The sequence below is a fragment of the Metopolophium dirhodum genome, chromosome 1 (genome assembly GCF_019925205.1).
Source record: "Metopolophium dirhodum isolate CAU chromosome 1, ASM1992520v1, whole genome shotgun sequence".
Classification (NCBI taxonomy): Eukaryota; Metazoa; Arthropoda; class Insecta; order Hemiptera; family Aphididae; genus Metopolophium; species Metopolophium dirhodum.
The window spans coordinates 139,525,931-139,538,341 of NC_083560.1; the positions used below are offsets into that span (position 1 = coordinate 139,525,931).

Consider the following 12,411-nt stretch of genomic DNA (forward strand, 5'->3'; position numbering starts at 1 on the left):
ATTTCGTTTCTTAGTTATGTAACTTTCTCGGTTTTTTCCCCGTGCCAAAACGTTTTTGAGTAAGACAGAGACAACACAATATGCGGGTATGACGTCTAGACGTCTAGACTAATTTCGAAGTAATTAAATAATTATAATGTACAAGATGTTATGATTTTATAAAAATACAAATCACAAAAACGCGTTTTCCTCAAAATCGTTCGACTAGCGGCGTTTTTGCTTATGACGGCAGTGTTATACAACAGCATACACAGTTAGTATAGTGTATTCAACCTAAATATTGATTCATTGTAATTTGTTTCTACATTTTTGTACTTGTCATTTGATCATTTAAATACAATTCCATTTTACTTGATCATTTTTATATTTTTATTTTTATTTAAATAAAAATTATAAAAATTATTTTACCTTGCTTTGCTTGCTTGTTTGTTTTATTTTTTGAAATGGATCACGAAGGATTTCACTATATAATAAATAAAACTCGTGGAGGTAAACGGTAAGTCAAAATCAAATTTTCATTATTTTTTGTTTTATTAAAAAATTACAGTTATACATAACAAATGGTTAGTTAAAATGTTGTCTCTAACATAATTATTACAGTTACTATATCTGTGCTACACCTAATGTGTACTGCAAAGGCACAGCTATACAAATGGAAAATGGCACTATTATAGCTAAAAAAGCTCACACTCATGAAGCTCATGGTCCAATGTTTAATGAGCAAGAAGTTATTAAACGTTTTAGGAGCACTTTGGTTGAAAGATCAAAGACAGAGACTACGCCTCTAAAAGTTATATATGATGAAGAAATAGTTAGGTATGGGTAATTTATAATGTATTTTAAAATTGTTAAATGCAAACAATATTTTTATGAAACATAAATTTGATAGGAATCCGGATGCGGCTTTAGTGTATAGTTGGCCTACAGCGGAGTCTTCCATGCGGCAGTCGCGAAGAAGTGTTTGTCCAGCAGTACCATCCACATTACGCGAGTTAGGGGAATACTTGGATATGAATACTGATAGGTAAGATTATATATTAATAAAATTAAAAATTATTGATTGTTGTAATTTATATATCTCATTTACAGGTATCAATGCAACAACTATAATTTTTACCAGGAATGGATAGTGGACAATGATGGAAAGTATAGCGTGATGTTTGCGTGCCAAGAAATCATTAGTGCTGTAGTGCATCAGGGGGCCACGGAACTACACGCTGATGCAACGTTCAAAGTAGTGCCGTCAATGCCTCATTGTAGACAACTGTTTATGTTGCATTTGATTCTGCAAAATCACGTAAAAAATAATTATTAATTACCATTCATTTAAATTTATAAATTACAAATATTAAACTACCTACATGCATTTGTCTAGTCTGTTCCTGTATGCTTTGTATTGATGGAAGTAAAGACTGAGGCTGCATATAGGAAAGTTTTGGAAAGATTTTCTCGTAAATTTCCCGAAGTCAGACCATTGACAATCATGATTGACTTCGAAACTGCACTCCGCAACGTCTTCTCTGATGTATACCCTGAAGCGACAGTATCTTCGTGTTGGTTTCATTTTGTACAGGTTTGACATTTTTCTTGTTTCATTTATTTTATTTTAACATTCCCCATTAATTATAATTTAAGTAATTTATTATTAAAAATAAATTATTTAGAGTTTGCAGAAAAATATAAAGAAGATGGGCTACTCAAACCACGTACAACAGCACAGAGAAGCTAAAATGTGCTTGAGAATGTGTGCAGTATTAGCACTATTGCCTGCTCATCAGATCGAGCAGGGTTTTCAAGACATAAAAATGCATGCCCAAAATAATGGTGTTTTGTTACCGAGATTTTTTACATATTTTACTAGGTAAATTGAGTATAATAATACACATGAGTTATATGTTTCATTATCATTGGAAAATAAAATGTTCTCAATACAACCTAATAGTTTCAATTTTATAGTTTTTGGCTAACTAGCAAAGGCCCAGAGTGTTTTTCGGTTTACAACCAACCACGCCGAACGAACAATAACGTGGAAAGTTTCCATTCGAATCTTAAACAGACTTTTCAAGTGTCACACCCAAATTTGTGGAGAATGTTGGGTAAGTTTTTTTTGATTTATTTTTCATATAAAAAATGTTCATATATTGTTTATCGTGGGGATACAAAATATAAATAGTATAAATCTCTTCAATTTTTATTAGAATCTGAAAATAAATAAAAATTGGCTTTCATTAATAATAGTCAAGTCTTAGAATTATATATATTTCTAGTAACCCAGAAATAGCTATATACTAATAATATGTATTATGTATCCATGACCCGTGTACCTAGGTTATAAGACATTTTACTTTATTTAATAATTTAGTAATTATATTTTGTGCATACTATTTGGCAGGGTTGTTGAGCATATAAATCTAACACCTTATGAATAGTAATTGTTAGTTTAAGGCCAATGACTAAAATCGTAAATGTATGTAGATGTAGATTAATTAATATTACTAAATTAAAATGAATGTCCTTTGGAAATAAATAACTGAAATCAAATTTTGTGTACGCCTAGATCACTTGAAAAATATATCCATTAAGCAGCATATTGTAATTAATCAATTGGCAGCAGGAATGGCTACAACACGAAACACAAAATTCAAATTTATTTTAAATAGCTTGCGTATAAAGCATACAACAGCTCTACTTGCTACAGGAGCAATAACAATAAAAGAATTTTTGCTGCAGTGCTCACACTGTGTGGATGGATATCTCACCAGGGAACTAAATTGGCATAATGCTACCGATGGTATGAATAAAAAAAAAAATATTTCAAAATTTAAACAACCTTTGATAAATTTTTTTCAATAGCCAATCACACAAAATTTAAATTAAAAGAATTAATTATAAATAAAATACATTCATCACTCCTTTTAAAATTTAAAACTAACCTAGTTATCATATTATTAAGTATTAGTTATTTTTACTTGAATTAATTTTCATGTGTTTGCAAAAAGCTGACCAAGTAATACCTGTAGTAATTATTGTGAATATTTATCGAGTAAATTACTTCCTTAGGCATATATTATATTATTTATACTTTGTAAATAACATGTCTACACCCCCAAACCCCAAATTATTTACATAGTAAATATAAATAAATTACTATTAATAGTTTAAAATATAGCAATATCTACCGAAACTATTGATGATTTTGTTTTAGTAGATTCTGAAGATGACACACCAGATGATCAAATTCCCCTTCCTGCAATACAAAACGTTGAAGCTGCCAGATTGGATAATCCAGTTATTAATAATGGAGAAGGTGAGAACAATTTCTAATTTCAATTATATTTTCATTTCTTAGCAATTTACAAACCTAAAATATGAATGTTTCAAATAAGTTTATGTTTATGACAAGAACATGGTTACTACTTACTATTAAAACAATTATTATATTAAAATAATAGATTCTGAAGATGAGGTCCAAGATGGGCAAATTAATGCACCTCCCCAGGAAGTACCAAATGTAGATGGAAATCCAGGTCTTATAAATATAGATGGTATATAGTTTGCATTAAATAATATTATAATAAATTATTTTTACTTTAATTCATGTAACAATCAACTAACGTATTATTTAACGTTTTTTCTTTCTATACTTTCATAATTAAATCCAGAACAAAATGATACTTCTTATAATGAGGCTGATTTCTTCGTACCTGAAGACTTAGCTCTAGATTTTTGGCAAGTAAATTATGCAAGTGACGAAGAAGATGAAGTTCCGTATGCCCCCGTCCCTCAAAATATAGAAGAATATTTACCCCAGGGAAATGTAGAGGACATCTGTGTGATCTGCCATGAAAGTCGTAGAACACATGCCCTGATACCATCTGGCCATAAGGTGTTGTGTGTCGATTGTGTGTCGAGGTTGGACTCCGATCGGTGTCCAATATGCAATACCAATTTCAATATTGCTATAAGAATATGGGAATAGTTAAATTTAAAAAATAGAATAGAACAAAATTGAATTGGCTACCTAGTTATTTAATTTTTTGTAACTTTTTTAACCCTGCATACTCAATGGCTCCTTGAAGAATAACTGAAGTCAGAAGTAGGTACTATCGTACTATGGTCATTGATTACGCTATTTATTAAGTATTGGTATATCTTCACTTAAGTGCCAACTGTACAATTTTCCACAAAAAAGGTTGTGCACGAAGAATATTAAAAAATATTGAATATAACAAAATTCTAAATGGCAAGTTTAAAGGTTTACTTTTTTGGCAACTGAGAAATATTTTAAATCATTTGTATTAGATAAGTATAATAAAGTAATAAACAATGACATTGACAATATTAAATTATAAAAAGAATCAAATGTAAAATATAACATAGTATTTAATGATTATTGGCACCAAGCATAGACATTTTAATTAATAATTTATTATGTTAGGTTAATATGTCTATGGCACCAAGTAATTTTTCTCATATAATAAAATGTGTAATTATACATTTTAGGGATATTTTTTTTTCGATTATACAGTCACACTGATACTGTTTAAATATTTTAGTGATAGGGACACTAATAAGACCATAGATAATATTATCTATGAATAAAGGTCCCCACACACTGCAGCGGTGGCGGTGGCGGTAAATTGATGCAGGACACATTTCACCGCGGCGGTAAAACTAAGACAATAGAATTTAACGCCACCGCCGCAGTGTGTGGGGACCTTAAGACGACAATAATTGTTTGAAAGTTTTGTTTATTGAGGTACGATGTATTCGTATTTAAATTGGGCCACTACAATATCAATCTTGATATTATAATATTTATTTGATTATTTGCAGTTCGATTTCGTTGTATTCCAATTACTATCAAAAACGAATTCTTAAGGTGCATATAACTGTGTTTTACCCTATATATTATATTATTAATAATTTTGGATATATATATACATATATTTAACATTTATAAATTATGTATGTGTATTGTGTCACATAAAAATGCTTCTTAAAAGTTATGAGAATGAAGGTGAAGTAGACCCAGGATACAATTTACTAGCATAAGTAATAACACCATTAGGAGCCACTACAATAAGTCCTTTCAATGTATTTTAATGTTTATATGAACTATACTTCCGTCAATTTTTGGTCCAGTAGTGGTTTAGGAATATTGAATGAAATTTCAGTACACTCTAATGATATTCTACAATTTTTAAAATTATTTAAACCTTCTGGCAAGCAATAATTTTGGTTGAAGTTAACATACAAAATGTCATGAATAACACTAATTAATGTTAAAATAGTACTACCAACAATGGATTCACTAGTTTTAAATCTGGCTAAGCTAAATTCAATCTTAATTGTATTAAAATCAGGAGAATTTGGTCTTTAAGACAGAATTTTTCAACTTTCCAGCTATAAAAATAACTAAAATAAATTTTTGAACATAAATCAATAATTGTATCAAACATAGATTTAAGTACTAATAGTAGAATTCAAACAATATGTTATTAGATTCAAGAGAATGGTAACCAAAAGGATGATTTCTTAGGAAGGATTCTTCTTTTTTTAAATCTTCAATTTTTTTTTGAATTAAATACATTTCTGCTTGATGAGTTACACTGGTTTTGGATGTTTTAATATTTGTTTCTGTTTCAATAATATTTCATTTTCCTGTGAAAATTATGTATTTTTTACTTTTTTACGCCTTAAAACAGAAGTAGAATTTTAGTTTTTAATACCAATATAATTGTAAATTAACAACACAAATATGCAAGTATCATATAATTATGTTTACTTATTCATTCATTTACTAATCGAGCTGAAAAGCTTTATTCTAACCCAATTCTACACTACACATTTATTTGTGATGAAACAATTATAATATATTATTGAAAGTTCCTCCCCTAATTCAAATACCATAAGTATAAATAGATTGTACCAAGGATAAATAAATAATTCTTTTTTGTTCATTATTAAATATATATTTAACTTTTTTAAATATGAAGAAGAATTTTCACAAAGTAGTATTTAAAAAATGTATATGGCTATCCCATTTGAGTCTATAGCAAAGAATTAAACCAAGGTATTTTAATTTCCTCACATTTTCTAGTTTAACACACTCTGGCAAACATGTTTTATTAGATATTGAAACACATTTTGTTGAATGGACTATTAAACCATTGAGAACCATTGATTACCATTGATCACCGTTGACACGCAGATGACAAAAGCAAACGTCCATGTAACACGTACAAAAAGATGGCTCAAAAAGAAAAACACAACAAATAAATATTCATTAGTAGGTATGGTTAATAATTATAAAAATTGTGTACACCAGCATAAATTGGAGGACAAATAGTGAATACTATGAATTGCAATAGTATAATATATTAGAAAAATAGTAAGATATTATTAATATTTAATACTTAACTGAATGATTTGTGTATAATGAGTATGGTCCAAAATACTATAAATTATTTGTATCGACGAAAAAAAGGGTTTAGCTTCATATTTTTGGTCGGTGTATATGTATAAACTTGTAAAGAACACGTTTTAAAAGTTAGTGCTTACAGAAAAAAAACACACAAACACCAAAAAAATCAATATTTTTCTAACATTGTTTTCTACCTATAATAGTTCATTGTATTTCTTATGAAATATTGAATTATTGAAATGGCCGTGATAACAGTTTGATTAGAAATTTGAACTTGAACTGCTTGAACCGTCAGTCTTATCAAGAGACGATGTGTGACGTACTGACGTCATACTATTTGTTAACAATAATTAATTTTGTTGATAAAATATAACCATCAAAATTGAACCATGGTTCAGGTATGCGGTTGCTCAAAAGTGATAACATAGAGCAATTGTCGGCCAAAATACGGTCGGCGGTAATATTTGTCGGATAAAATACTGTCGGCTAAAATACGGTCGGCAGTAATATTTGTCGGATTAAATACTGTCGGCTGAAATACGGTTCGGCCAAAATATTTGTCTGATAAAATACTGTCGGCTAAAATACGGTCGGCAGTAATATTTGTCGGATGAAATACTGTCGGCTGAAATATTTGTCGGCTAAAATACGGTTCTGCTAATATTCTTGTTCAATCAATTATTTTTCGGCTGAAATATTTTTCGGCCAAAATACAGGTCGGCTGAAATATTTTCGGCTATTTTACGCGCTCCCTGTTCAACATCATTACTGGTTTCAATTGATTTAGTAGCCATGTTACTTAGATCAGCGCTCACAGCTGAAGTTACTGGAGCATTATCATAAATAGTTAGATCTGAGTTGATAGGAGTTTGTTTGAACAATTGCAGGGTTCCATCAATGCCGCCTGAACTTTTACATACTGCGTTTTTTAATCCTTTCTATAAATATATCCAAGCACAAATAAATATTTTATAAAATAAAGAAAGAAAGAAAGAATAATTGTAGGGTGGAGTAGAGCTGGCGGTATGTGAAATTCACTCACCGGTAGTCGGTATGTGTTTACATACCGGTTTCTGTCGGTATACCGGTATGGTAAATACCGAAAATGTTTTCGGTAAATACCGTCTCTTCGATAAATACCGTCTCTTTGGTAAATACCATCTCTTCGATAAATACTGTTCCTTCGGTATATACCGTCTCTTTAGTTTATACCGTCTCTTCGGTAAATACCGTATACATTCGGTAAATACTACATGTATTTTAGATCATATAAATACCGTATATTATCGCCGTTGTCATGATAATGATAACAAATTGTATTATCAATATTATTATATTTTAGGTTAAGACACAAATGTATGACAATAGTATGACTAGCACACTTATTACGCAGTAGTGTCCTAATATAATATAATAATATAATATTGTAATGTATGTAATTTCAATATATTCATAATAAAGTGTTCTTTAATATAATAAACAGTCACATTTATTATAACATGGCGCAGTCGAGGTATGATACAAGTGTTAAATTAAAGATAAATTCAGATTACAAAATACTGAAACTAGCAGCGATGGCATTGGAATTTAATAGACCCAATGGTCTGTGCCTCGAAGGTAACTTGTCTGAAAATTTCAAAATCTTTAAACAAGCAATCGAAATATATTTTAAAGCGACATAAACGAATAAGAAAGACTCAGATTTACAAGTGGCTCGCTTATTAAATTTGATGAGTCATGATGGCTTAAAATTATACAATACAATCAAGAAGGTTGGAGAAAAATCAGTAGAAACAATATTAAAATCACTGGAAGAATACTGCATTCCTAAAACCAATGATATTATAGAACATTTTAATTTCTTTAACCGAAAACAACATGATGGTGAACAGTTTGATGTATGGTACACGGATCTGAAAAAATTAATCAAAGGATGTAATTTTGGAGAAGCTGAGAACAAAATATTAAGAACGCAGATAGTGTTGGGAATATTTGATAAAGAAACCCAAACCAGATTGCTAAGAGATGATGTTGCGTTGAACAAAGTAGTATCATATTGCCAATCAGTGGAACGTGCAGAGTCAAACAGAAGGATGTTGACCACGGGAAATGAATCAGACAAGGCCGTGCATGAAGTAGTAAACAAATATAGGACCAAAGAGCAGAATCAGAATAAATCGTGGAAAAAGGATGAGTCAAATCAAAATCAGTATAATAGCAGCCAACCAAATCAGTCAAAGGATCGTCAAATGAGTAAGAAAGGTAATAGTTTTAATAATATGATTAATTGTAATAGATGTGGGTCAAATCATGTATATAAAAACTGTCCAGCATATGGGAAATGTTGTAAAAATTGTAATGGGTATCATCATTTTGCTAAAATGTGTAAAGAGAAAAAACAGTATGATAACAAGTATGAAATGAAAAAAGCGCAAGAAATAAAGATTGAAAATAGAGCAGAGCATGAGCAGAGCATTTACAGTAGAATCAGTTCATAAGTTGTGGTCTATAAAAAATGAATGGTGTAAAACATTTGAAATAAATGGTAAGAAAATTAATTTCAAGTTAGACAGTGGAGCTGAGATAAACACATTGTCAGAGGAAGATTGTAATTATTTAGGTATACAGAAGTTAATAAAAAATACAAAAGTAACATTAGAAGTGTATGGTGGATTTAAGATGAAACCAGTAGGAGAAATAAAAACTATATTGACATTAGATGATTTCAGTATAGAAACAGAGTTCATAGTGATAGATAAGGTTTACAAGAGTAGGTCGATAATAGGACTACAAGAGTTAAAATTAATAAAAAATGTAGATTTGATAGCGACAAAACATAACAATGAGTTGAACAAAAATAAATTTGTGGAAATGAACTTAGATGTGTTTGAAGGTGTAGGTTGTTTCCCTGATGTATGTAGTCTTAAATTGAAAGAAGGAATAATACCAAAAGCTAGTATAGCTAGAAGAGTACCTATTAAAATTAAAGATAAATTAAAATTAAAATTAGAAGAACTTGTAAAAAAAAATATAATAAAACCAATGGATGAACCAAGTGAGTGGGTAAATAATTTGGTAGTAGTACAAAAACCAGATTCATCGCTTAGAATTTGTCTAGATCCAAAAGAATTAAATAACTGCCTAGTAAGAGAACAATATCCAGTACCAATGTTAGAAGAAATTACTCCAAATTTAATAAACAAAAAATATTATAGTGTGCTTGACTTAAGAGATGGATATTATCATATCAAATTAGATGAAAAATCGAGTAAGTACTGCACATTTAGCACACCGTTTGGTAATTTTAGGTTCTTAAGGTTAGCATTTGGATTGAGTGTAGCACCAGAACTGTTTATGAAACAAAATAAAAAATACTTTGGAGGTATAGAGGGTGTAATTATCTATCTTGATGACATATTAATTGCCGAAGATTCAATAGAACAGCATGAACAAATAATGAATAAGGTAATAGATAGAGCGAGAAAATATAACATAAAGTTTAACATATCTAAGTTACAGTATAAGCAAATTGAAGTTAAATTTTTAGGATTAAAGTTTAATGAGAAAGGCATGAGTCCTGATAACAGTCACATTTATTATAACAGCCGTGTTCCGTGTAGTCTCAAACTTCGTAAATACGTTGAGGCGCCTTTACACTTCATCGTGTCGTGTTGTTTTGTGCAGACTATAGGTATATTAAATTCATGGGACATTATTTAGGATAGGTATCAAAATATTAGTAACACGTTACCTATAAGTTGAATATATCTAAATTCAAACGACAAGGTCAAGTGTGCCTAAAGGCTAAAAGCTCCTTTACCGAACACGGTGGTAGTAGAAACTGGAAAGTACACATTTTTAATGTGAATCAAAACAAAAAAAATTAATTATAAAAATAACTCTGACACACAAGGTTTACACGAATATGAGAGTAAGACAAAATGCATATACAAATATTTAAAAGATATTCAACTGAAATAAAAATTACTTGTTTGATAATAAACTTTATTAATTAGGTACAAGAATTATAAGATATTATAATATCACAGTTATTATAACTAATAATGAATAATATTATGCATAGTAATGAGTGATAAGTTAAATTATTAATTATGATATAAATTATACACTAAAATATAAAATCATAGCCATACATGTTAAAATAATTATATTACTTATAATAGGTAATGTATAGTCTTGTCTGTGTAGTGAACCTGTTCAGACGTATTTTACATTTCAGTAATTATTGCTCTCTTATCTCTATGTTTTAAAGTTATTATTATCTCCTATATGATATTTCCGTTAATAAACATTGATTAATCACGTTAATTTATTCTGTTACAAAATTATTATAATCTTAATTACCCAATAATGGATGCTAAATTGGATGATATTTTAAGCTCAATAAACGAATTGAAGACAACACAAAATAAATTGGTTAATGCAGCTAATAAGCAAGGTAAAACACTAAAATCATTTACCAAAAAATTAGATGACCTTAACTCAAAATTTGTTAATCTTGAAACCAAACTCTCAGATTTAGAAGCCGGAAACACGCAATTGAAAAGTCGTTTTGACTTACTCGAACAAGATTATGTTTCGTTTAAACAAAAAACAAGTTCACCAGCTTATCAAATAGAAATATTAAACGAACTATATGACCTATAATCTAGAGCAAATAATATAATTGTTTTTAATTTACCGGAACTTAATTCTGAAAATTCTGAAAACTTATCAGATATGTCACTATTAAAAAATTTATTTAGTGATTCTGGCTTAAATCTTCAAATAATAAAAGCACATCGCCTTGGAAAACCTATATCAAATCGACCTCGTCCTCTTAAAGTTACACTTCCAAATGCCAGTGACAATTTTTCGGTCTTACGCTCTCAATCTAAACTCCACGGATCACAAAAATGGCCAGACATACATTTCTCTTCCGACCGTTCAGCTAAACAACGTGAATTCATGTCAAATCTACGTGAAGAGCTAAGAAAAAGAAGAGAAAATGGTGAAAAATATATAAAAGGTATTCCAACTATTATTTATTCAAAAAACTAATAAAACCCACTCCATTTACGTTAGATATTTATTACCAAAATGTTCGGGGTTTAAATACTAAAATAAACTACTTAAATGCTCAAATCCCTTACTCTAATTTTGATATATTCGCGTTTACTGAAACTTGGCTTTCAAAAAATATTAGTTCCTCTGAATTGGGTTTTAAAAATTATAATGTATACAGATGTGACCGTAATACTAATACTAGTAGCCTCTCTAGAGGAGGTGGTGTTCTTATTTCCGTCAAGAATACATTATATTCAGAGTTGTTAAATACATCTTCTTGTCCACTAGAAATTTTAATTGTTTTAATAAAATTAGATAAGAGAATATGTATTGTTAGTTCTGTGTATTTCCCTATCAGCTCATCAGTAGATTTGTACACTTCATATTTTGATATCATGTATAATATGTTAAATAGTTACCCAAATGCTGAATTTTTATTATTAGGTGATATTAATTTACCCTCGGCAGCCTTTTCGAATGCAAAATCTCTTTTCTTTAACAATTTATCCTTTCTTAATTTTAAGCAAATTAATAGTGTTTTAAATAAAAATAATGTTTTACTCGATTTTGTCATAACAAACTCAGACACCTGTCATGTTTCCTTAAATACTTTACCTATTGTTAATGTCGATTTACATCACCCCCCTCTCATTATTAACCATTCATTCCCTTACCTTCATATAAATAATCTAGAACATCGTGAAATACTATATAATTGGAACAAAGCTAATTACAGACAAATTATTCTCAAGCTGAGCGCTATGAATTGGCAAAATATTTTTCAGCTTCACGATATGCATTATAATATAAATTTATTTTACTCTAACATTTTTTCAATTATAAATTATTATGTTCCAACTTTTTCAATATCTAATAATTCAAATTTTCCCTCATGGTTTAGTCACGAATTAAAATGT

General features: G+C 29.4%; 1 protein-coding gene across 1 annotated transcript; it reads left to right on the plus strand.

Annotated features, from left to right (window-relative positions):
- The first annotated feature begins 443 nt into the window (after positions 1 to 443).
- On the plus strand, positions 444 to 3,979 carry LOC132932779 (uncharacterized). Its single transcript, XM_060999143.1, has 11 exons — positions 444 to 496; positions 601 to 816; positions 890 to 1,024; positions 1,090 to 1,297; positions 1,376 to 1,573; positions 1,665 to 1,861; positions 1,957 to 2,096; positions 2,558 to 2,791; positions 3,209 to 3,307; positions 3,453 to 3,545; positions 3,663 to 3,979. Exons 1-11 carry the CDS (start codon positions 444 to 446, stop codon positions 3,977 to 3,979), a joined length of 1,890 nt encoding a protein of 629 aa, XP_060855126.1.
- The last annotated feature ends 8,432 nt before the right edge of the window (positions 3,980 to 12,411 follow it).